This window comes from Notolabrus celidotus, chromosome 17 (genome assembly GCF_009762535.1).
Source record: "Notolabrus celidotus isolate fNotCel1 chromosome 17, fNotCel1.pri, whole genome shotgun sequence".
In the NCBI taxonomy this organism is placed as follows: domain Eukaryota; kingdom Metazoa; phylum Chordata; class Actinopteri; order Labriformes; family Labridae; genus Notolabrus; species Notolabrus celidotus.
This window is the reverse complement of record NC_048288.1, coordinates 22,457,476-22,480,894: the sequence shown is the minus strand read 5'-3', so window position 1 is coordinate 22,480,894 and position 23,419 is coordinate 22,457,476. Positions and strand designations below refer to the sequence as shown.

The 23,419-nt window shown below is 37.8% G+C and overlaps 1 protein-coding gene and 1 long non-coding RNA gene across 2 annotated transcripts in view; one reads left to right on the top strand and one right to left on the bottom strand.

The window, feature by feature from the left end:
• Nucleotides 1–22,177, top strand: part of myom1b (myomesin 1b) — a 32,985-nt gene extending 10,808 nt beyond the window's left edge. Inside the window, exons 11-38 of the mRNA XM_034705889.1 lie at nucleotides 1,842–1,983; nucleotides 2,957–3,156; nucleotides 3,424–3,477; nucleotides 3,591–3,715; nucleotides 3,846–4,029; nucleotides 4,122–4,296; nucleotides 4,373–4,494; nucleotides 12,502–12,698; nucleotides 12,787–12,913; nucleotides 13,899–14,083; nucleotides 14,172–14,286; nucleotides 14,367–14,523; nucleotides 14,619–14,725; nucleotides 14,814–14,858; nucleotides 15,091–15,227; nucleotides 15,331–15,475; nucleotides 16,134–16,193; nucleotides 17,495–17,562; nucleotides 17,660–17,773; nucleotides 18,257–18,316; nucleotides 18,570–18,657; nucleotides 18,751–18,789; nucleotides 18,937–19,042; nucleotides 19,136–19,299; nucleotides 19,454–19,490; nucleotides 19,702–19,724; nucleotides 20,310–20,365; nucleotides 20,507–22,177. Coding sequence (XP_034561780.1) covers nucleotides 1,842–1,983; nucleotides 2,957–3,156; nucleotides 3,424–3,477; nucleotides 3,591–3,715; nucleotides 3,846–4,029; nucleotides 4,122–4,296; nucleotides 4,373–4,494; nucleotides 12,502–12,698; nucleotides 12,787–12,913; nucleotides 13,899–14,083; nucleotides 14,172–14,286; nucleotides 14,367–14,523; nucleotides 14,619–14,725; nucleotides 14,814–14,858; nucleotides 15,091–15,227; nucleotides 15,331–15,475; nucleotides 16,134–16,193; nucleotides 17,495–17,562; nucleotides 17,660–17,773; nucleotides 18,257–18,316; nucleotides 18,570–18,657; nucleotides 18,751–18,789; nucleotides 18,937–19,042; nucleotides 19,136–19,299; nucleotides 19,454–19,490; nucleotides 19,702–19,724; nucleotides 20,310–20,365; nucleotides 20,507–20,767 — 3,293 coding nt within the window. The 3' untranslated portion in view covers nucleotides 20,768–22,177. The remainder of the gene's footprint in view (nucleotides 1–1,841; nucleotides 1,984–2,956; nucleotides 3,157–3,423; nucleotides 3,478–3,590; nucleotides 3,716–3,845; nucleotides 4,030–4,121; nucleotides 4,297–4,372; nucleotides 4,495–12,501; nucleotides 12,699–12,786; nucleotides 12,914–13,898; nucleotides 14,084–14,171; nucleotides 14,287–14,366; nucleotides 14,524–14,618; nucleotides 14,726–14,813; nucleotides 14,859–15,090; nucleotides 15,228–15,330; nucleotides 15,476–16,133; nucleotides 16,194–17,494; nucleotides 17,563–17,659; nucleotides 17,774–18,256; nucleotides 18,317–18,569; nucleotides 18,658–18,750; nucleotides 18,790–18,936; nucleotides 19,043–19,135; nucleotides 19,300–19,453; nucleotides 19,491–19,701; nucleotides 19,725–20,309; nucleotides 20,366–20,506) is intronic.
• On the bottom strand, nucleotides 2,749–4,011 carry LOC117828683. The gene is made up of 2 exons (XR_004634475.1): nucleotides 3,566–4,011; nucleotides 2,749–3,471 (listed from the first exon to the last, which is right to left on the bottom strand). It is a non-coding gene; the product is annotated as an uncharacterized LOC117828683 (long non-coding RNA).
• Nucleotides 22,178–23,419: the final 1,242 nt, after the last annotated feature.

Sequence of the window (23,419 nt, the reverse complement as noted above, 5' to 3'; positions counted from 1 at the left end):
GCACAAATGATTTTATTCGCATTAGGTGTGAACACACTTAAAAATCATCAAAACACCTGATCCCTCAGGTCACAGTCTACAGTAGCACAGATTCTTCTATCAGCTTGAAGCAGACACTCAGAGCTATGGAAAGTTCAATGACTCTTGTGTTTTCTCCCATTGTCCCTGCTCCCTTCTACTTAACTTATGCACACAGCACCATTGGTCCAACATTTGTCCACAGAGTTGTCAATCATGGCTCTAAACCCCCATTTATAGCTTAAATTTATGATTAAAAAACAAACTTCTCTGAGAAGTTCAACCCATCCATCGCTCATCCATCAAAATTTAGGAGCTCTTAAATGCTTTTGCCTCACTTTCAGGTAGCTGTCATGTCGTCCATCTTTCTAGACAGTCTGTGGTTCAGTCCTTCTGTGTGTCACAGCCAAAAACATCACCCAAAGTTTAAATCAAGAATAATGTCATTTCTGTAGTTTAGGTGTTAAGTAAAGGCTCACAATGAATCACTCTTTCTAGGATTTTTCTATAGCGTTGCTTCTCAGCTCAATCCATCATCAGATCACTCTTACCTTTTACTGAGCATCACCTCTAACGTCATGCACATTTAGAAACAGTCCTCAACCCTGTACGTCTATGAAACTGTGACGTATGTGTTGAATGAAGTCCTAGTCGGCACAAGCTTAGTGGGATTTTGTTTTGTCAGGTATGTCATCAGATGAAAGTCAAAGTCAAAACGTTGAGTCATCTGGCACCTGACGACTGAGCTACATTCAATAGTGAAAGTGTTTGTGGTTTTAAATAGTTCCTTTCTATTAGAGACGCCACTTAGTGGATTGGCAGCTCCCTGGTATCTGTTTGAATACAGTGGAAACAGCGGTCAGTGGAGCCTATCTTTGCTGCCTGACCTTTGAAGCTCTCACATATGTTGAGTATGAACATGCCAGAAAGTAGAGCCTGCTTTTCCCCTGAAGAGGCCAGGTACAGTCTCCAAAACAAAACGCTATATGAGCCTGGCTGCAGGGGAGCTATTCTCAGAGGGCTCTGTGATGGAATGAGTCTGGCAGTGAGCTCAGATAGATGTCTGCTTCAAGGAGAAACAATGGGCTGCCCAGTTTGCTCACTGAACGTACTACACAAACAAACAAACAAACTCTCCGGTTATCATCTGTTTTCATTTGTATGCCTCTTCCTGATTTTATGACAGGCCTATCATTGTAAATTTTCTATATTAAAATTAGTCATTTCTGTCATGCATTGACCTGGTTCATTTCAAAATAATTTAATTATGCTTTAAGGTAAAACACAAGTAAAATACTGCTTTTATCATTGTAAATAAAGGGTACATACACTAAAACAAATTGGAAAGCATTAAATCAAATTAAATGTATGATGTCATCAGATACCGTGTAATTATATTTAGTAAGTTAAAGACAAAAGGGTAAGGTTAATCGTTTTTTCAAATTTCAATTAACTAAAACTTGAGGTTTTCATCCAATGCACTTCTTCCTACATGCCCACATATACCCGGTTAATACAGGCTCACTGTATGATGCAACATACATTGCCCTGGCTTTACCTTAACCGCATGTATCTTTAAGAGTCACCTCTCTTATCCCCTTTCACTCCGGGGGTGGATCTGCTGCTAAATCTGTCCTCCTGCCGCTGCCTGCTCACAGCTCATGTTTGACTTGAGGACCAGAGACATTCCTGTCATCAAGCTCTGCAGCGACACAGTTCAGCACAGGGCACAGTCACTTCACAACAAGGAACCTTCAAAGTGGAATGAATGAATGAATAAAGAATAGCTTTAACCCTTACTGTGTTGTTACTGTTTGTTTAAGATGCTGATGCTGAGGTTGAAAGAGCTCCAGGTGCCCCTCTGGATGTGCGCTGTCTGGAAGCCAATAAGGATTACATCATTGTCACCTGGAAGCAGCCAGCTATCGATAGAGGAGATTCCATCCTGGGCTACTTTGTGGACAGGTCAACCAATGTTTTATTGCCTTTTGTATCTCTTACTTGTACTTGTGGTAAAAACCGGAGTCTCCCTTCAAAACCTCGACAATTATTGTTAATTTGGCAACACAGGTGTTTACGTTTTTTTGGCTTGACTTCTTCTCCTTTTCTCTTAACCCTGCTGTTATGCTGCGAGTCAAATTGACCCTTTTTAAAGTCTATTTTAGGCAATATATGCTTTCCAACCCAGCTAGATGCAGCATAAAAATCTGGGCAGCATGTGACAGAAAAGGTGTTGTGTTAATTTATCAACATCACTTCATAAAAATAAAAATAAAAATAAAAAGGTAAAATAAAATAAACAAAACTCTATGTCATGTAAAAATATTGTATTTATATCTAGGGCTTTACAATGTACATTAAAAAAAGTTTTAACATTAATTTTAATGAGAAACGAGTGAGTTATCCTCATTGAACCATGATCTGTGAGAATTAAAGAACACCAATGGACTAAATCTTGAATTAAATGATTAGTAATCGAGTTAAAAATTAGATTTAAAAAAATGTGTTTTGGGATTTTTGTGGTTCTGACACTTTTGGATAATTGAATATGCCCCGGGTCAAAAAGACCCAGGAACATTATTGCTGTTCCAGAGAAACGAACATAACAGGAGGGTTAAAAACATTCAAAGCAAACTGTTAGTTAGTTACCCCATAGTTAAAACAGATGTGGAACAGTTACTTAAGTATAGTAAAGTACAGCAATATTAAAGAACCACTTAGACTCCCATGAACAGATTTTTTGTTCATTTATTCTTGTTCCAGTATTTGGTCAAAATGATCATCGCCAATATTTCAATTTCAAATCACCACAACATTCCCTGAAAGTTTTCAGTGACTCCAAGTTTCCCTCTATAATTCCCCACGTTATAAGGTTCTCTTAGAACTTGGATACATAAAAAGAACATTATATAAGACTGATACTTTTATACGTTCACAGATGTGAGGTTGGAACCAACCACTGGATCCAGTGCAATGACACCCCGGTTAAGTTTGCCCGTTTCCCCGTCACCGGCCTGGTGGAGGGTCGCTCCTACACTTTCCGCGTTCGTGCTGTTAACAAAAACGGGATGAGCCGCCCGTCCCGAGTCTCTGAGCCGGTGGCTGCCATGGACCCGGCAGACCGTGCTCGCATGAGAGGTACTGCAGCTTTAGTGTTTCGTCCCACAGTCTCCTTTTCAGGGAGAGGATGCGTAAAATTTCTCTGAGGAAGAAAAAAAATCTAAATGAAGTGTTGAGACAAAAGTTGAAATATTATTTCAGGAAAAAAGTTGCTTACACTTAGAATAAGCCACAGTAACCTGTGTAATGAGATATTCTGAGAAATGATGAGGAATAATGCAACACTCAGATAGATCTGAGTTTTTGCAGTGTAACTTTTGATGACTATCATCCTCTCGTTGTCAGGTACCTCTGCTCCCTGGACTGGTCAGATCATCGTCACAGAGGAGGAACCTGCAGGTAGGATTTATATCAGTCCTCTCATGTGGTTCAGTCCTCACATGAATTTGTTCTTTTTATCTACCGCACAGCTGCTGTGTTTAAAAACCTGATTATTTTGTTTCAACCATCAGAGGGCATCGTTCCTGGCAGACCACTTGAACTGCAGGTGACAGAGGCCACCAAGAACTATGTGGTGCTGAGCTGGAAACCACCAGGAGGGAAAGGCCTTGAGGGTGTCATGTACTACGTGGAGAAGGTAAAGCAATCTATTCAGTAACAGTCTGACTAAAACCTTTCACATAGGAAAGAAAGTGTTGTTTAAATCTGAAACCAAAGTGGGTTCGATGCCAGAGTTTCAGTGTGACCCTTGTTCCCTGGTTTGTCAGTGTGTCTCAGGCACAGATAGCTGGCAGAGGGTTAACACAGAGATCCCGGTCAAGTCTCCTCGCTTTGCGCTGTTCGATCTCGCCGAGGGAAAATCCTACAGCTTCCGTGTCCGCTGCTGCAACTCCGCTGGTGTCGGCGAGCCATCCGACCCAACTGATGCCACCACTGTTGGCGACAAGCTTGGTCAGAAAGCTGAAACATACATGCATCTTTACAGCAACAGTGTTAATCTTGTCAGGGATTCACTGAGAAAATGTGAAACTTTTGGCCCCCAGATATCCCATCAGCCCCAGGAAAAGTCATCCCCACCAGGAACACAGACACATCAGTCGTTGTGTCTTGGGAAGCGTCCAGTGAGGCCAAAGAGTTGGTGGGATATTACATTGAGAGCAGTGTTGTGGGAAGCAATGAGTGGGAGCCGTGCAACAACAAGCCTGTTAAAGGAACCAGGTAGTTCTACTGCTGATTCTAGACAACACTTTTAATGGAGTACATTTACTCTGACATATTTAAAATGTATTCTCAGGTTCATCTGCCACGGTCTGATGACAGGAGAGAAGTACGTGTTCAGGGTGAGGGCAGTAAACGCAGCAGGACTCAGTCAGTTCTCACCTGAGTCTGAGCCTGTGGAGGTCAAAGCAGCTATTGGTGAGTGAAACAGGATTCATATCTCAATACAGAAACTACTACAGGCTTTAGAACAAACAGAGAATCATACGTACTTGTATTTTTACAGATTTCTGTAGGAACTTATTTGAAACTGGTTGAAAAGAAAAATACAACGCTTAAATAATATATCAAAGTCGGCTGTTGGTGTTGTCACTTGCATTTCTGAATACATTTTGTGGTTAGGGTATAATTTGTTACTCCTGCAAGTTAATAAAGACACAATGGCAGCTATCATAATATTTTAATTTAGGAATTTTCTCTAATTTCCCAAGATATCTGAAGAGATTCTGAGAACTTTTAGTTTGTGCTGTTTTTGGCGCCCCCTTAGGACAAAGCAGTCTTATCTTACACACGGTGCAAAGCGGGTTGGCTCGCAGTTTAAATACCATTGTTAGTTTCAACCCGACACACTCTTCATTTTTATGCCCAAGACCCACATCGTGTAAATTGCAACTGGACTTGTGCCCATGCCAGGGCCCATGGGCGTGTTGGACTTAAAACGAGGTGTGATCAGATGCAAAGGTGGAGCCTTGCTCTCCTGAGAACACAGAGAGCGGATGCGCCTCAGACCAAGAAATACCTGGCCAAAGGTCTGAAGTCTGTGGTGCAGTACTCTAATGCTATTTAGAGGGTGCATACGAGAGACAATAGTATGCATAAGAGTTCACTTTGCGCTATCCTCAACTTGTTTCACCCAAACAGAGGTGCACAGCAGAACCCCTGACTGGCTCTGAGAGGGAATGAGAGCAGACACAATGATTGGTTTGATTCAGAATCGTGGGATTAAGTCCGACCTCTTCGCACCCTTCAACTCACTTAGTGCGCTTTAGATAGTTTAAATAAAGCCCATCTCTATTCTAATCTTGTCATGTACATCTTATATACGACTCACGGGACACCTAAACCTGTGACTTTCAAAATTGCACAACTGAAAAAGCTATTTTGTTTGCTGACGGTCTTTTGTAGTTCTTAAAGTGATATGAATATTACTTTCAGCCTGTTTTTTTAAACCAGCTAAAGATTATAAATATCAAGAAAAATCATTCATTCAAATCAAACACTCACTATTATACTAAATGTTATCATTTAAAATGACCGGCTATAGAGAAATATTATCTCATATTCCAACATCTATTGCTAACAGATATCTACCTTTGAATTCAAAGTTTACAGCTATATTTCAAACATTTCAAAATGTATTCATGACATGTAGAAACCAGAAACTGAAGCCACCATTCGAGTTGGGTGAGACATCTCATCAGGAAAAAAATCACTGTTAAATGAGTGCTGAAATGCACCAACACCACAGCCTGATGATGGTTTAATTCATTTATTATTTTTCTGAAGGTGGAGTTCTTCTCTAAAAGTATGACTTTGTTATCTGTTAAACAAAGTGTTTCCCTTGATATTTCTTACTTGATGTTCTAGGTTACAATTGTTGTCTTCATGTCTTTATATCATCAGCATCAATACTCCCACACGTTCTCCTCCGTGGTTCCACTCTGTCACCCTGTCATGTTATTTCGCTCCTCCCCTCAAGTTCACCCTCTACCCCCTTCTCCTCCCCTCATCCCTGCACCGCCTGAGGCAGGGTCAGGGTCAGGACTTGTAGACTTCCTCTAATTTGGGTCAATGCGATCCAATTCAGTGGTTGTTACAAACCAGCCCAATGTCACACACCACCACCACAACCTTACCCCCCATTTCCTCCCAAACTATCCTGGGCACAAGACGTGTCGGCAACCCCACATGGTGCTAAAGGTACCAACACACACCTCTCCCACCCCACTGGTACCCTTAAACTGCTCAGTTTGTCTGTCCTAACCTCTTTGCTAACCAGGCAGTGGAATTGTTCTGATTAGTTTTGAGTAGATACTTACTGTACTTCATGCAATGTAGTGCTGCTAGACATGACTACTATCTGAGTTATTGGGAGGATAAACTTGGCAGTGTCTAACATTTATTGCTGGGTTTTTTTCCATCTGGGAAATATATTGTAATAATAAAAAATAATAATAATAAACATAATTTATATAGCACTTTTTAAACTGGGTCACAAAGTGATTTACAAATGAAAAAATAACAGAGTAAATTAAAATTAATTTAATAAATACAACAAAATAAAAGAGATGTGAGGAACACAATGATACATTGTTTTTAGATTAAAAAATTAAAACAGAACAGCAGGGAGTTAAGCAACAAGAGCTGTGAAATGACAGAAAAGGAAAGACATGTAAAAAAAAAAGAAAAAAGGTAGACCACAAAAGATTAAAATGAATAAAATAAGTAAAAACAAAAAAGCAAAAACCAACAAGAGAATAAATAATATAACTAATATATAAAATAAAATAAAATCTTAAGAGTAAAATTGTCAAAAGATAAGAGATATTATGCTTCATGAAGCCAATAGTGGTAGGATCAAGGCTGACAGGGTAGTAGTTAGCATACTGATAAATAATATATATTTTTTAAAACGGTAATAAAACTTGGAGTCATTAAAACTGGCTTGACCATTTTATTTCCTATTTTACAGGAAGGCTAGGAGAGGTACTGAGATACCAGAGAAAACATGGTCTAAAAATGATCCTTTAGTGAAAGTAGTGAAGTGAAATACTTTTGTTTTTCTTCTTCTTGTACTTGTGCAAAAGGGAAACGTCTGAGAATTGTTATATTTTAATAAAAGTAATTTGTTTTGTAGTATAGAAAATATATGCATGATCTAAATCTATGCAGAATCACACAAACGTGTCATGATCTGTAAAGATAACTCTCAAAATATTTATTTTATTCATGTTTAAATTAAAATAATTCTTCAAATAAAATTCTAAGGAAGTGAACATTCAGAAACTATAAGCTTTTCTTACAGATCTTCACATTTTAAGTTTTAATATAAATCAGAAGTTGTTAAATTATATTACTGCCTTAAAATTACCCAATGACAGCACAATCTTTGTAATACAGACCATTCCTGCTGCAGCAATAATTGCGAGCAACACTCTTCCTGCATGTGTTCCCTAACAAATCTCAACATTATAACTAACATAACTCTCAGCCTCTGGATGTCATCATTCAGTGGCCAGCTTTGTGTTGAGCAGCATGCTCTGTATTCCCTTATGAAAGACACATAGTTTACATGCCAATGTATTTCTCTGCACACAGGTAGACATATCAGTGATGTTGTTTGGAAAGATGTTTATTTTTACTTGAGTGACTTGTTATAATCCTACATCTGCACTGAATAAATTTAAAATATAGGTCACTTCATACAAGGCAACAGCTCATAATGTTGTTGAAAATAGTAACAGCTAGAAATAATTACTGTACCTCTGTGAATTAGATCATGGTGTGCTTCAATGCCAACACAACAGTTTTCATTTTTTTGACAGGAGTTTTAGGAGGTGATGAAATGCATTGGCATCGTTACTAAAGCAGTGTTTTTTCACACAGGGTTGGCGCAAAGCCTGCATATTCACACTCCGACGTCTCTTGCATGCATCCTCTCATAATCCCAAATAAAATGTACTCACACGGATGTCACTCGTTGGTCATCTTGTCTTCATTTTTTACTCCTTGTCAGATGAAGACATTCTACTGTATTTGATAGGTAGAAATACTGAATAGTGATTTCTCTCTTCTGTTTCTGCTTGTCTGCCTCTTGCTCTCTGACTGATGTGTGATTGAGAGGAGCTGTGAGGTGTATGAACGGATCTTTTGCCTCTTTCCGTTTATTAAAAGCCTCTTTTGCTTTTTTCTGCTAACTCCTGTAGGGGGCGGCATCCCTCATGGTGTGTTGCCGGAGATGGGGCCGGGGGGTAACGCGGGCCAACTAACTGAGCACAGGCCACGCTGGACGGGCACGCATGACACTGTCCAGTCCCCCCCTGACACTAAGCAAAAACACAATAAAGCTCAGACTGACACTGAAGCCAGGGAGGGGGCCGGGGCTGCTCACTCAGGCCTTGCAGGGCCTGACCCCATGGAGAGTAAAAGCAAGAGGGGCAAGAGAGGCAGCGTGTCCTGGGCCCCTGACCTGGCGAAAGACCTGGTATCAGAGTCTGTGTCAGACTCAGTTTCTGACTCACTTACTGACCCAGCTACAGCTGCACACTTAGACCCAGTCCCTTCTGAGGTTCAGGATCACACAGTCAATGAGCCTGAAATGAAGCAGGCACGTAAGTCCTCTGTAGATGCTTCAGTTAATCGGGAGACAGCAAGACCCAGGAGGGAGTCTGCAGGTGAGCAATAGCCGAGGATAAAACCATTATAATGAACTACAAAACAAAACATTAAAACAATCATTAGTTCCTTTTTCCTTTACATATTTTTATGGACTTTACCATTCACATGAGACTCGCCTGCCACTTTCCTCTGATGTCATGCCCTGATTGAGTTGTTCTACTGTATCTTAGGTTTGCTAATCATAGAACTGAAGTGATTCTGTTAAAAGTTATAGTTATTTAAACTCTTTTTGTATGCATAATATAGATCTATTAGAGATATTTATCAAGTAAAAATAACATATCTGATAACTAATGAGCTAACATTAGACTAAAGCAAAATTTAGCATTCAACCACCATCTAACATTTAATTTTAGTGGAGTTACTACTGCCAGATAAGACGGAGAGGTTTTGTGTTCCCTTGCTAATGTGAATGTAAGTAAGCTAAAGTAATGCTAGCTAACTTACATTGCAAAGAGATATGTAATTCCTTGTTGATACATTTTAGCTAACAGGAATGCTAGCTAGCTTTCATTAACATTTTAAAAGAAGATTCAAAAGGAAATTTAATCTAACAGCAATGTTAGCTAACTTACATTACAAAGAGATGTGTAAATTGTTAGCCAACAGTAACTTAAAGCTGGGGTTGTTTACAGAGTAAACATCTGTTCAGAGGGAGGGACTTAGAATGTCAACACTATCCCTCCCAACCAGATTTCCTCTTAGCCCCCCAACACAGATCGGTGTGAGCAGTCATGATAGTGCCGGACTCATAACCAATCGGAGGATGTAGTAGGGGCCGCCCCTTAACCAATCAGGACAGAGGATTGGAGATTAGCTATGATTGGTCCGTCATAACAGGAACAATGGGATTAATAACATTGCTTGATAAAAAAGGCATTGGAAAACACAGAGATTTCCAAATAGTCTCAAATTACTTCACTTACTGATGAGTACTCATGGGTATTATGACCTTTTCTCCAAACCCAGCAGAAAAAAAGTAACGTTTTTAACAGTGCCTTTAAATTACAAGGAGATTCAAATTCACAGCTGATGACAGCAAGCTAACAGTAATGTTAGCTAAAATACACAATACAGAGAAGAGTAGATTACTAGCTAATTGTAATGCAAGTAAGCTAACAGTAATGTTGGTTGACTTACATTACAAGGAGATGTGTATTTCCAAGTGAAAAGTAATGTTTATAAGCTAAATTTTTAATTAGCAGATTTACATCACAGGTAGATATATTATTCACTTGTTAATGGTAACTCAAACATAAATTGCAGGTTGAATGCTAAATTTAGCTTTTGTGACTTAGCTGTATGTACTGTGTTTTATAATATGAATGTTTACCATAAAGTATAGCACAATGCCCCTCCAGATTTTCATTACTGTTTTAAAAGATACTGCCTTCAAAGTTTCCCAATGTTGAAATGATCAGACCTGAAATAAAGACAGCTTTTGAGCCCCCCACTTCACCAACATTTTCAAGCAAAATGGCCACCTTGTTAAGAAAAGAATATTTGCCTTGTTGTATTACCTCCTCAAGGTTATAATTTTACACATGGTTGAGACATTATTATAAATTAAAGTCATTGAAGTGCTCTACTGGTGTTCTCCTATGTAAGGTAAGTCACTGTAAAACACCACCAAACTCTTAACCCAACACAGTCACGTTTGTCAATGGTTTTCCACTTTCCCACAACCTCCCCTCTGGGTGGTTTTGTCTTTGTCACCTGGCACCTCAGGATCCAACTATCACATAGAGTTCCTGGAGCACATAACACACACTCTCACACATGGGTATGCCATGGCAGGAGCCAGCTAATCACACACTGTTCTTGAAAAGTGGGTCATCCAACCAACACAAGAGCAGGACACTTGTGACCTGAGATCTTAAAGGTACTTCTCAGACATGCCATTTTGTGACTCCTGGGACATACCAAGTTCACATGACTACTTCTGTATCACACATTAATGGGTATCAGGCATGCTACATGAGCCTGATTTAGACTAGACCTTTTGCTAAAGAGCTTTAGTATCAATAGACACAACAGAAAAAAACACTGTGATGAAAGGAAACACACACTTGAAAAAATGCCCCTCCAAAAATAAGAAAAAAAATGTAGTTCAAGGTACTTTTACCTTGAAATAAGCAAAGAAATCTGCCAATAGAACAAATGAAAAATTGCTTAATAAGATCTCTTAAAATAAGATGTAATATTTAGAAAACTGTGATCTTAAAATTAGCAGGGAAAACTTATTTTAAGCAATATTTTACCAGTATTTTATATTTTATAGTGTCTCAGAATAAGACAGGAATGATAACAATTAGTATTTTTTTCACTCAAAAACTTGAGGATGTATATTTTTATCTGATTTAGAAGAAACAGTGCCTGAAAACTGTAACCCATCTTTAAAAAAAACAACAACTTATCTTTCTTTCTTTCTTTCTTTCTTTCTTTCTTTCTTTCTTTCTTTCTTTCTTTCTTTCTTTCTTTCTTTCTTTCTTTTATCAATGGAGCTGTTTTCTGATAGATTCTCAAATAAAACACATTTACTTAAATCAAGTAAAGTGTTTGTCTTAAATCAAAGATAATCCGTCTTCTACAAATACGATCTCAGCTTGAAAAATGTATGAAATGTAAAATAAACCTTGTTTCTTCTAAATTACAACTCAAAACAAGATAATTTCAAGATTGTTTAACATAACAAGATATTTAAGATGCATTGTCTTAAAACAAGGCCCTCTATCTTGCTCAAATCTTACTTGTGAAGTAAATGTATCTTAAATCAAGTGGGATAAGACATTTTGACTAAAAATGAGATAATTTCACTTGGTAAGATTTTGAGTTTTTGCAGTGTATTCAATTTATTATAAGTTGTAAATGAAGTTAAATATGGAGAAAAGGCCAGCAGCTTATTAGCTTAGCTTAGTTTAGCTTAGCATAATAACTGGAAACAAGGGGAGAGAGCTAAACTGGCTCTTACCAAGTGTTTCAACAAGATTAAAAAAGCTCACTGGCTCTTAAGAGTAAATAACCTTTGTACAAAGTCAGACATGTTTCTCCAGTCTTTACGCTAAGGTATGCAAACCTTGCTCCATCAGGAAGGGAAAAAGCTTACTAGCACTCGTAGAGCTCATAAATAAACATCTGACATTTAGTTTGTTTGTAGAAAGATGAGCGGACAAAACACAGCCAGCTGTTTTCCCTGTTTCCTGTCATCATGCTAAGCTAGGCTTCTCTGGCTGTAGCTTCACATTTGGAACATGAAAATTAAACTTTTACTGAGCTTCAAGCATTATCTATAAGTCTTATGACAGTAAGCAATTTTAGACCATACCTTTAAGTAAAAATCACAATGCAAACACCTGTTTTAAAGGGTTAAAGGTGCAATTGTGTTGGGGTTTGACAACTTTCTGTTTGAGCAGGTATTTACTCACTACTGTCCTTTATATAAACACAATCCACCAGTTACTTCAGATATTTTTTGTCAGTTTTGATAAATACCTGCTCTGATATATTTTTTAATGGGAGACTGAAGCTTCATACCTTCTTCATTGCTACATTAAACTCTTCTAATAGTTTCTTTGTAAGATTATCAAAGAACCATTATTGATAAATATGAGCAGCTGGCAAGAGGTGTAAAAATGTGACTGGGAATAAAAAGTTATCACCTCCATGTTGTGCTACAGTTTCCCATTACATCAGCCTGTTCCTCAGCAGAGGGATTATCATGTTAATTGGAGTTTTCTGTCATGTCAGCCTCTCCTACTCCACCCTATGGCATCAGTGTGCTGGAGTGTGTGCGTGACTCTATGGTGCTGGCCTGGAAACAGCCAACCTCCATCGGCGGCGCTGACATCACAGGATACTTTGTGGATTACCGTGAAGTCATTGATGGTGTGCCGGGGAAATGGCACGAGGCCAACATCAGGTCTGTCAGCGAGAGGGCCTACAGGGTGAGCCGATGTTAAACTCTTCAACACTCACAAGAAGTTTCAGTGTATTTTAAAGGTCTAATGGGAGGCTTTGTCATTTTGTCCCCAGGTGTGTGACCTGAAAGAGAACATGAAGTATCAGTTCCAGGTGAGGGCGGCCAACATGGCGGGTGTCGGCATCCCATCGCTGGCCAGTGACACCTTCCTGTGTGCGGAGTGGACCATTGCTGTGCCAGGTGTGGTAACCCAACACACAAAGAAAGATTACTAAAAACTCTTCTTCTTTTGTTCTTTTTAATTTCTGCACGGCTTCTATGTTTCTTAACCCTCCTGTTATGTTCGTTTCTCAGGAACAAGCTATAATGTTACTGGGTCAATTTGACCCGGGGCATATTTAATTATCCAAAAAGTGTCAGAACCCCCCAAAAAAATCACAATAAACATTTTTTAAATCTTATCATTAACTCCATTACTAACCATTTAAATCCTTAGTGTTCTAAATCATTATTCTCACAGAGACGGCTCGCACTTTACAGATGAGAAAGGGAGTGTGTGAGTGTGTGTGTGTGTGTTGTGTGTGTGTGTGTGTGTGTGTGTGTGTGTGTGTGTGTGTGTGTGTGTGTGTGTGTGTGTGTGTGTGTGTGTGTGTGTGTGTGTGTGTGTGTGTGTGTGTGTGTGTGTGTGTGATTGGGGTGGAATATGTCACACAGTTGCAAAGAAACAATAAGTACTTAACACCTCTTACTCCTTTTAGCCTCCACTTTGAATGCTTGACCCATAAACAGTATTTGTAATAAAAACATGCAGGGGGGGTGCAAATATGTGAAATCAACCATTTTCGTTTTATATGTTGATTACACCCATTACGCCAGGCAGAGGAAGTTTCATAATGAAAAATTACTTTTTAACATTTTTAATTTTATTTTTTAACTTTAAAAAGGGTCAGTTTGACCCGCAACATAACAGGAGGGTTAAGTTGTTTCCTTCCTAGCAAAAAAAGGATTAACTACCCTTTTAAATCCTCCACAGCCTAGAACTTAGTTCACAAAAACACACCTAAAAGTTGATTACTATTCATATCATCCTGGTATCTAAAATCATCTCATTTCATGTCATTTTTCTTTGTCAATATTTTTTTCCCTGAGTACAACACATCAAATGACCTAATCTGTAGTCTAGTGTGTATTTAAATTGTGTTTCTGACTCTGTTTTGTTCCACAGGACCTCCTCATGACCTGCAGATCAGAGAGGTGCGAGACGACTCCCTGGTCCTGCTGTGGAAACCACCTGTGTATCAGGGCCGCGACCCAGTCAATGGGTTCTACATCGACATCAAGGAGGCAGAGGCTCCAGAGGAGGCATGGAGAGGAGTCAACACGAAGGCTACAGAGAAGACGTACCTCAAGGTATCAACGTCTGACAGAGAGCTTTTCTCTGGGGGATTCATCTTCAGGTGTTTGGGTTTCTCATCTGGTTGTTTTGTTTGTTTTACAGATAACAAGCCTGAAGCAAGCAGAGACGTATGTGTTCCGTGTGCGCGCTCAGAATAAAGCTGGTGTTGGGAATGTCTCAGATGTGACAGAGCCGGTCCCAGCTGTGACCAAACCAGGTAGGAAAAACAGCACTGATGATAAGCAAATCATTTCACACTGAAGAAAGAAAATCATTTCACACTGTGCTTCCTTTCAGGCTCAAAGGAGATCGTTGTTGACGTTGATGATGACGGTGTCATCTCCCTGAACTTTGAATGCTGTGACATGACCCCCGACTCCAAATTTGTGTGGTCCAAGAACTATGAGGAAATTACAGACCCATCCCGCATGACTGTAGAGACCAAGGGGAACAAGTGAGATGACAGTATTTCTTTATTTTAAGCTGAGAATCTTTGAATTTAATTCAGTATACTCATCCATAAGTCCTGGACTGTATCCATGACTGCAGGTCCAAGGCTGCTTTCATGACTCCTGGAGAGGAGGACATCGGCATTTACTCATGTCTCGTCACTCACACTGATGGTGCTTCATCCAGCTACACTCTCTCTGAGGAAGGTATGGTACAAAGTCAACAAGAAAACTGGAACTACTTTAATCATTTGTGTTTATTACCTTTATTAATAAATGCTCATGTCTTCTGCAGAGTTGAAGAGGCTGCTTGAGATCAGTCACGACCACAAGTTCCCCAGTGAGTGGATCAGCATTGCATGTCATCATCAGTGGGGGGTTTTTAGAGCCATGTGATTATATTACAGTGGAATTCCAAAATGTAGAATATATTGATTTACATTTATCTGGGATTGCTTTCACAACAGAGTAATAGAGTGATAATAACTTAAAATACAGGGTCACTGCTATTTACAGGTGTATCATGAGCCCGACTGTTACTTTGAGTTGACCCCCCTCTGTCTTTATTCCAGTAATCCCCCTGAAGTCAGAGCTGGCTGTGGAGCTGCTGGAGAAAGGAAAAGTTCGCTTCTGGCTGCAGGCAGAGAAGATCTCAGCAAACGGCAAAGTGGATTATATCTTTAATGACAATTCTCTCTCTCAAGGGGAGGTCAGTCAATAGAATGAAAACAAACTTTCACTATTTGTCATGATTAATAATTTGTCCTGGAATCATGTGTATTTTGGCTGATGTGGTTTCATTTGTGAAATAGAAATACAAGATGAACTTTGATAAGAACACCGGTGTGATTGAGATGACCATGGACTCTCTGACCCGGATGGATGAAGGCACCTACACCTTCCAGATGCAGGACGGGAAAGCTACCAACCAGTCCAGCCTGGTCCTGATAGGGGACGGTATGTAGAAGCACACATGAAAAGCAGGAAGATATGCTCGTTCGGAGAGTTTTGTTTATTTTGATTCAGTTAGAGATTCAGCCAATGCTAAATTATCAAAAATTAGAGGATCAATACATCATGTGCTCATAGCTTTAGTGGAAATATAGTGGTGAAATAAGATCAATAACTGTTTAGTGTATGCAGTTATGATGCAGCGCTCAGCTCTGAACACTGGAGGGCAGTAAAAATATTTAAAAGGAATCAGAAAATGGTTTACTGTTGAGAAGGATTACACTAAAATGAACTTTTCTTTATGTTTTAGAATCAAAGTAGAGAACAGATAAGTAGTAAAACTAAGAGTCAAGACACTGAAATATCAGAAAAATAAAACGTAAAATCAATATCAATATAGTATGTAAAATATAACAGCACATTGTTTATTAATAATAATAATAATAATAATAATAATAATAATAATAATGATAGATATGGTGGAGTTTGGAATGCAGCAGATCAAAACTACCTTTGTGTTCTAATCTAACTGCAACCAACAGAAGTAGCACACGGTTAGTTTCACAGATAGTGACAGTTTGATTTCATTAAACTTTTCTCACTGCTTTTAAAAAAAAATTGGAATGATATAATGTTTAATTGTGTTGAACTGGTTTTCTTGTAGTGTTCAAGGACCTCCAAAAGGAATCCGAGTTTCAGATGAAAGAGTGGGTCAGGAAGCAAGGTAAGGGACTCTGAAAGGTAAGGGACTCTCTGTATAAAACAAGGGCTGCAACTCTCCATTATTAACTGATTGACTTGTCAGCAGCAGGAGAGATTGAGCATGACTTTTTATTATCATGTGCAAAACTACTTCTCAATTACAGACCACCTTATGCTCTTAATCATGTGCAACGTATCATGTGCAACATTACTTTCTACATCATGTGCAACACTACCTTTCTTGTCATGTTACTTTCTATATCATGTGCAATATGACTTTACATTTCACATGCAACATTACCCTTCTTATCATATGTTACTTTTAAATCATGTGCAATATTACCTTTCTACAGTGGCCCTGAAGGCCATCAGTAATAAATATTTCATTTCAATAAATAAGTGCAAATATATTTCATAGAACAAAAATAAATTTCACAGAACAAAAATAAATTTCAAAGAAAAAAAAAATATTTTACAGCACAAAAATACATTTAACAGAACAAAAAAACAATTTTCCATAACACAAATACATTTTAAAGAAAAAAAATAATTTTACAGAGCAAAAATAAATATTGCACTGTTCTGCTATTGCGGTATCCAGTGTAAACAGGAAGTGATAAATGATTGATGCCGGACAGACTTGGGATTAGCCAATCACAAACAAGTACCATGGACCAACCCTTTCCTGCCCTTTGCTCTGTGAAATGTTTTTTTTGTTCTGTGAAATTTATTTTTGTTCTGTGAAATATATTCTTGTTCTGTGAAATATATTTCTGTTCTGTGAAATATATTTTGCGCTTTTGAAATATTTATTACTATTGGCCTTCAGGACCACCATATCTTTCTTATCATGTGCAATATTAATTTCTACATCATATGCAACATTACCTTTCTTTTCATATTACTTTTGGTATCATGTGCAATATGACTTTACATGTCAAGTATGATATCATTATCATATGCAACATTACTCATTCATCATGCTAATAATATTAAATAATAGTAATATCATGTGTAATAATACTTTTACTTTCACTTTCACCTTCAGTACTGCCTTTTCATAACTACCATGTAGATTTACATTAATAACACTTTCATCTTTCCATTCTTGACATTATCTTTAGCAATATACATGCTTTATTTCCTCTCATTACCACCGATGAATCTAACATCAATGTGAATAGCATAATTCATTTTTGTGCTTAGCTGAGATTTTTAAGTATTTTTAATTTAGAAACAATTTCAGCCACCTTTGATCAGTTAAAATCTTTGTTTGCATCACATTATGATTTCCTTTACATCAACTTCCACGTTTGTTTCCAGGCCCCCACTTTATTGAGTATTTGGGTTACGAGGTAACACCAGAGTGCTGCGTTGTGATGAAATGCAAAGTAAGTCAGAACATTGGAAGATTTAACTCCTCAATCTTTAAAAATAAAATCTTGGATAAGTGATTACATTTCATAAACCTTTTGTGCTGCATTTCAGGTGGGCAATATGAAGAAGGACACGTCAGCGCTGTGGTACAAAGACGGACGTGAGATCAAAGCAGACGAGAACCTCGGCTTCACAGAGGGAGTGCTCAAACTGGAAATAGCTCAGGTAAGAATAAAAGAGGTACAACTTTTGTTAAGTGTATATTTCTGTCTAAATATATCTGTATATTTATGTGCTGTATAACTGTCGTTGATTTCATCTGCATATATGAATGTAAACTGTTGACTCTTTCCTCAAAAATATATGCATCCTTCACAGGAATTAAGTAAGTTGAAGAAATAAATGAAGAAGAAATTAGTTCACACTTTCTAGAAGCCATTATATATCCCTTCTTCTTCTTCTTCTTCTTCTTCTTCTTCTTCTTCTTCTTCTTCTTCTTCTTCTTCTTCTTCTTCTTCTTCTCTTTCTTCTCTCCTGTTTTCATTCTGCCTTATCTCTTAAACCCTTCTTTTTCATTCTTCACTTCATAATTCATCCCCATCCTACTGTGTCGTCTCTAAACGTCTGTCCGCGTGGCTTGTAGTCACATGACTTCCATCCAGTCACTTTAACGTGTATAAACTTGATGTCACATGTGTCCCATTTCAGCGCGACTCCCCTGCAGACACAGGCGACTATGCCGACAGCCTAATCTGGAGAAGACTAAAAGTTGGAATCAGTTTTCTGTTCTCGTCTTGGGCCAACGCCCACTTCTGGTTTTGTTGTTCTGCTTGCGATTGCTTTCTGTTTGTCTGTCTGTTTGTTTGTTTGTTTGTTTGCTTTTTTGCTTTTACGTCTTATATATGTGTTCTGCAGCACCCGTAGCAGAAGAGAAAAGCTTGCCTTTTCAGATGAATTCAAATCATATTCCTTGTTTGGTGCGCTGTGTTGCGGCTGTATCTGATGACCTTACTCTCTTCAGATTTCCAAGAAGGACTCTGGTGTGTATGAGGTGGTCCTGAAGGATGACAGAGGAAAGGACACATCCACTTTGAATTTGACAGATCAAGGTAATCTAGCTGGGTCCACTGTAAAGAAACCAATCAGTCTTTGAATGTAGAAAATATATCACTCAGCATGAACCATCTCTTATCCTCTTCTAGGTTTCAAAGACTTGATGAATGAAGTTTTCAGTTATATCGGTAAGAAAAGAAACATTTTTAACAAGATAACGTGGCGCACTTATTCATTTTAATTCATCATCTTACCTTTGATAAATAAAAGTATCATATAATGAATATTTTTATGATATAAATTTGCCTCTTTATGACTTTTATTTTTTAATCTAGCCAATTCTTCCACCCCGCTGAAGATCACGAGCACAGATCAGGGCATCCGACTCTACACCTTCGTCAGCTATTACAATGACTTGCTGCAAGTGACATGGCACTACAAGTATGTTTTAATGCCTTTGTTATACTACAATATTAAAATATATGAGGGTTTTGTCTACACAGTCTTCAAAGCTCTCTTTTTTGTCTCTGACAGGGATTCAGCCATCGCCTTCTCTGACCGTATAAAGAGCGGGGTGGTGGGAGAGCAGCTGTGGCTTCAGATCACAGAGCCCACAGAGAAAGACATGGGCAAATACGCCATTGAGTTCAACGATGGAAAAGGCGGCCTGAGGAGGACCGTTGAGCTGTCTGGTCAAGGTGAGGCCATCAGCAAGTTTGTCCCCCCTCTCATACTTCTCTTTTCTTGTCTTGTTCTGTATCCGATGTCTCTCACAAAAAGCTGAATATCTTGTGCAACTCCGTCCGCCAATGAACCAGATCCAGATTCTCACAATCGTCTTTTGTTTTGCAGCATTTGACGATGCTTTTGCAGAATTCCAGAGACTCAAGTAAGTCACACAACATAGCTTTGTGTGGCCACAATCACAGCCTGCACAAAACACACATTTATGTAGTGTTATGTAAGTTAAATCTTAAGCTTTTCACATGAGAAAACACATGAAGAAGATTGCATGCAGACTGACTCTTGACTTTCCCTCCTGATTCTTGGCACCTCTAACCTGATTTCTCCTTTCCTCCTTCCCTTTTCTACCCACTCAGAGCTGCTGCTATTGCAGAAAGAAGTGAGTAATGTTTTATTTAGAGTGTCTTTTTGTTTTGCAGCTTTCAGACTCACTTTTATGTTTATAATATGCAGTGGTGGACATGTTTAAAATGTTAATCTGGAATTAAACAAGTGTGTTAGCTACAGAACTCGCTATGCTTAGATAGATGGTGATGTTTTGTAGATCTGCATTTGATCTACGCACAACTGAGCTACGGCTACACCATTTAGAAAAAACAAACACAAGTACACAAACAGTTTACAGTCTTTAGGATCTGATTTCAGAAAAGATAAGGAAATTCATGAGCTGACTTAAAAGCAAAAGTAGTGTAACTAGAGCATTAGTAGAAATGTAGTGGAGTAAAAAGTACGATAGTTGTCCTCTGAATGTAGTGGAGTAAAAGTCATAAGTATCCCCAAAAAATAATACTCAAGTAAAGTACAGATACTCAAAAAATGTACTTAAGTACAGTACTCAAGTAAATTTACTCTGTTACTGTCCACCACTGATAATATGTACGAGTTTCATAAGCTGCAACTAGGATCAAACTGAAACTACAATGAGGGCTTTTTTAAAAATTGTAATTGACATTGTTTCTTTCAGGTCGTGCTCGAGTTGCAGGAGGCCTGCCTGATGTGGTCACCATACAGGAGGGCAAGGTAAACTGTTTCAGCTGACTCCATCATTACACTGGCCTACACTGCAATGACAGTTATAGCTTTCACTAAACCTCTATTTGCTTTCATTTTGATTATTGTTTCTCTTTACTATTACGGGTGTGCTTTTGTCCTATCTTTTAGGCCCTCAATCTCACCTGCAATATTTCGGGTGACCCCTTGCCAGAGGTCACCTGGCTGAAGAACGACAGAGAGATCACATCCGATGATCACATCATCCTGAAGTTTGCATCTGGCAAGTTTGCCAGTTTCACCATCACCGCCGTGAACACGTCAGACTCTGGCAAATACAGCATCCTGGTGAAGAACAAGTACGGCACAGAGAGCGGGGACTTCACCGTAAGTGTCTTCATCCCTGAAGAGGCGGGCGGCAAGAAAAAGTAAAAGCGGTCCAAATCTTGTCGTAAATATGTACAAATGAAAAACGCTGGAGACAGTTAAAGAAAAAAAACGCTTGAAGAATGTGTGAGATGTTTTGTGTAGAACAAAATAAATACTTCAGAGGTGCTGAATCTGAAACAGATGTCCCACAGCTCAGAGAAAAAAACCCAGAGTGTGGTTCAGAGTTAATTAAAATAAGTACTCATTTGGTCCAATGATAACAGATCTAACCAAACATTAAAAAAAGAGTACAATTGGTGCAATTTCAGTTTTTGTGTGTGAAATTATGGCTTACAAAGAGCCAAATTAATTTTGCCATGTTAGCTACAGAGGGAAAAAATGCAACATAACTTGACACACGAAGGATTGTTGAGTTGAGTGCAAAGGTGAATTTTAGAAAAGAAATAATGATTTTACTGTGGAATGTCCATTAATAAGACAGGTTAATGGTATTACATGTTTTAACCTATTTGCTATGAATTTACTTTAAACAGCTTCAAAACTTCCAATATCACCTGATTGATCCTTGCATATTTCATGCCTTTTGGGCAGCAATTTAGGAGCTAATTTGAATATAATATTGAAAGGAAAATGTTTTATTAACATATTAACAGTAATAACGTCATTATGAAAATTACATCAGGCTGGCCTTAGCAAACAGCTTTCATGTCTCTTTAAATTAGCAGCCAGACAAAACCAGGCTATTGCTCCACAGGCAGTGTTATTAACTTCCTTCTGAAAATGTTCACGTGAAGAGAAAGGACTAGTAAATGTTTCTGAAAAATTAATCTCTAAACATAAACCAAAAAGAGCAGGAAAAAGCAGCTAACAAAATATCCATAGCTTCTATGAAAAATGTCTAGTTGATTCAAAACAAAGTACATTAACTAGTAATAAATTGTGGTGTTTTTTTTAAATAATCATGACCCAAGGTGGTATTTAAAAAAATAACCCTTGCTTCTGTTTCTAGAAGTAACTCTGAGCGACTTAAACTCTATTGTTAGCTTAACAAGCTAATGGTTTTCCAGAAAAGTACAGTTAAGTTCACAACATTTGTTGCAAATGGGCTAAAACATGATGTTATATGTGATGTGCCATCTCATCAGAGTTTACATTAAGGCCTTTTTTTGTAATTATTCACAGTCATTTGTATGTTGTAATCGTGACATCACTTCCCTTGTCTCCCTGTCTGTAGTGAGCACTGTTTGCACACTGTCTTTACTGTGACTTATCATTGTTACATATCCCCTCCACTGTAGTCCTTTATTTATGACTATGATGCCTCCTTTATAATGTGATGATGTTGATGACAATGCCACTGTAATGAAGACTGTCACATCACACAGTTTTTATTGTTGCATCACTTCCTGTTCCCCTGTTTCTCAATGAGACTAATAAAAACAAGCATGTATCTCCCCACTTCTTCTTCCTCCTCCTCTTCGTCTGTGAGTTGACTCACTTTGGTTTGAAACGTCTTCCCTTCACTCTTCACTCTTTTGTTTCCAATTCCCTCGATCACTCACAGTCACAATTTTGGACTTGGACTGCCTGAAGATTGACCTCCAGCATGGACACAACCCCTCTCTCTACTGTAACTGTATATAAGAATGAAAATTACACAAGATAAACTTATAGAGCGCCGTTTGTGAAGTTGTGCTCACTAAAAAATAACTCCAACATTTCTCCACATTGAGCTCCAAAATGTCAAAAAAAGATGTAGAGTGAATTTTTAAAAGTCACTTCTTTTTAATTTGTGATCTTCTTCACATTTAATTGTCTTGTGAAAAATATATTAAGTTAAAATCATTGTTAAATCCAAATACTAAGTCTAAATGTTAAATATAAATCTAAATGTTCAACGATAAATCCAAATGTTAAATAGAAAATCTAACTGTAAAATTTTAAATCAAAATGTTAAATGATGCTCCGCGATCCTAAATATTTATTTAGCTGACAAGCGGCAGTGTGAATTTGCATATCAGCAAAATATTTAGGATCCCAGAGCAACATTTAAAATTTATATTTATATTTAACATTTATATTAAACAGTTATATTTAATATTTATATGTAATATTTATATTTACATTGATATTTAACATTTATATTTATCGTTGAACAGTTATATTTATATTTAACATTTAGATTTAACAGTTATATTTATATTAACATTTAGATTTAATATTTATATTTACCATTTAGATTTATCGTTGCACATTTAGATTAATCGTTGAACATTTAGATTTAATTTAACATTTAGATTTAGATTTAGCATTTGGATTTAACAACATTTTAACTTAATATATTTTTCACATCAAAATTAAATGTGCAGAAGATCACAAATAATCCTCTAAATGTGATTAAAAAAAAGTGACTTTTAAAAATTCATGCTACATTATTATGATGTTTTGGAGCTAAATGTGGAGAATTATTTCTGTTATTTTAGGTGTGCACAACTTTACAAACAGCGCCCCATATAAACTCAACTTTAGATGACAGACAGAAAACAAACTCTACCTAGCCTGATTATAATGGAGAGAAAACTAATGCTGTTCCCTCTTGTTGTCTGGTCAGCATCATCCTGTTTTACATTTAGATAGATAAGCTCTTGATGTCGGTGGTTTCTATCACAGCTAGCCTTTCTTCTCTGCACTACC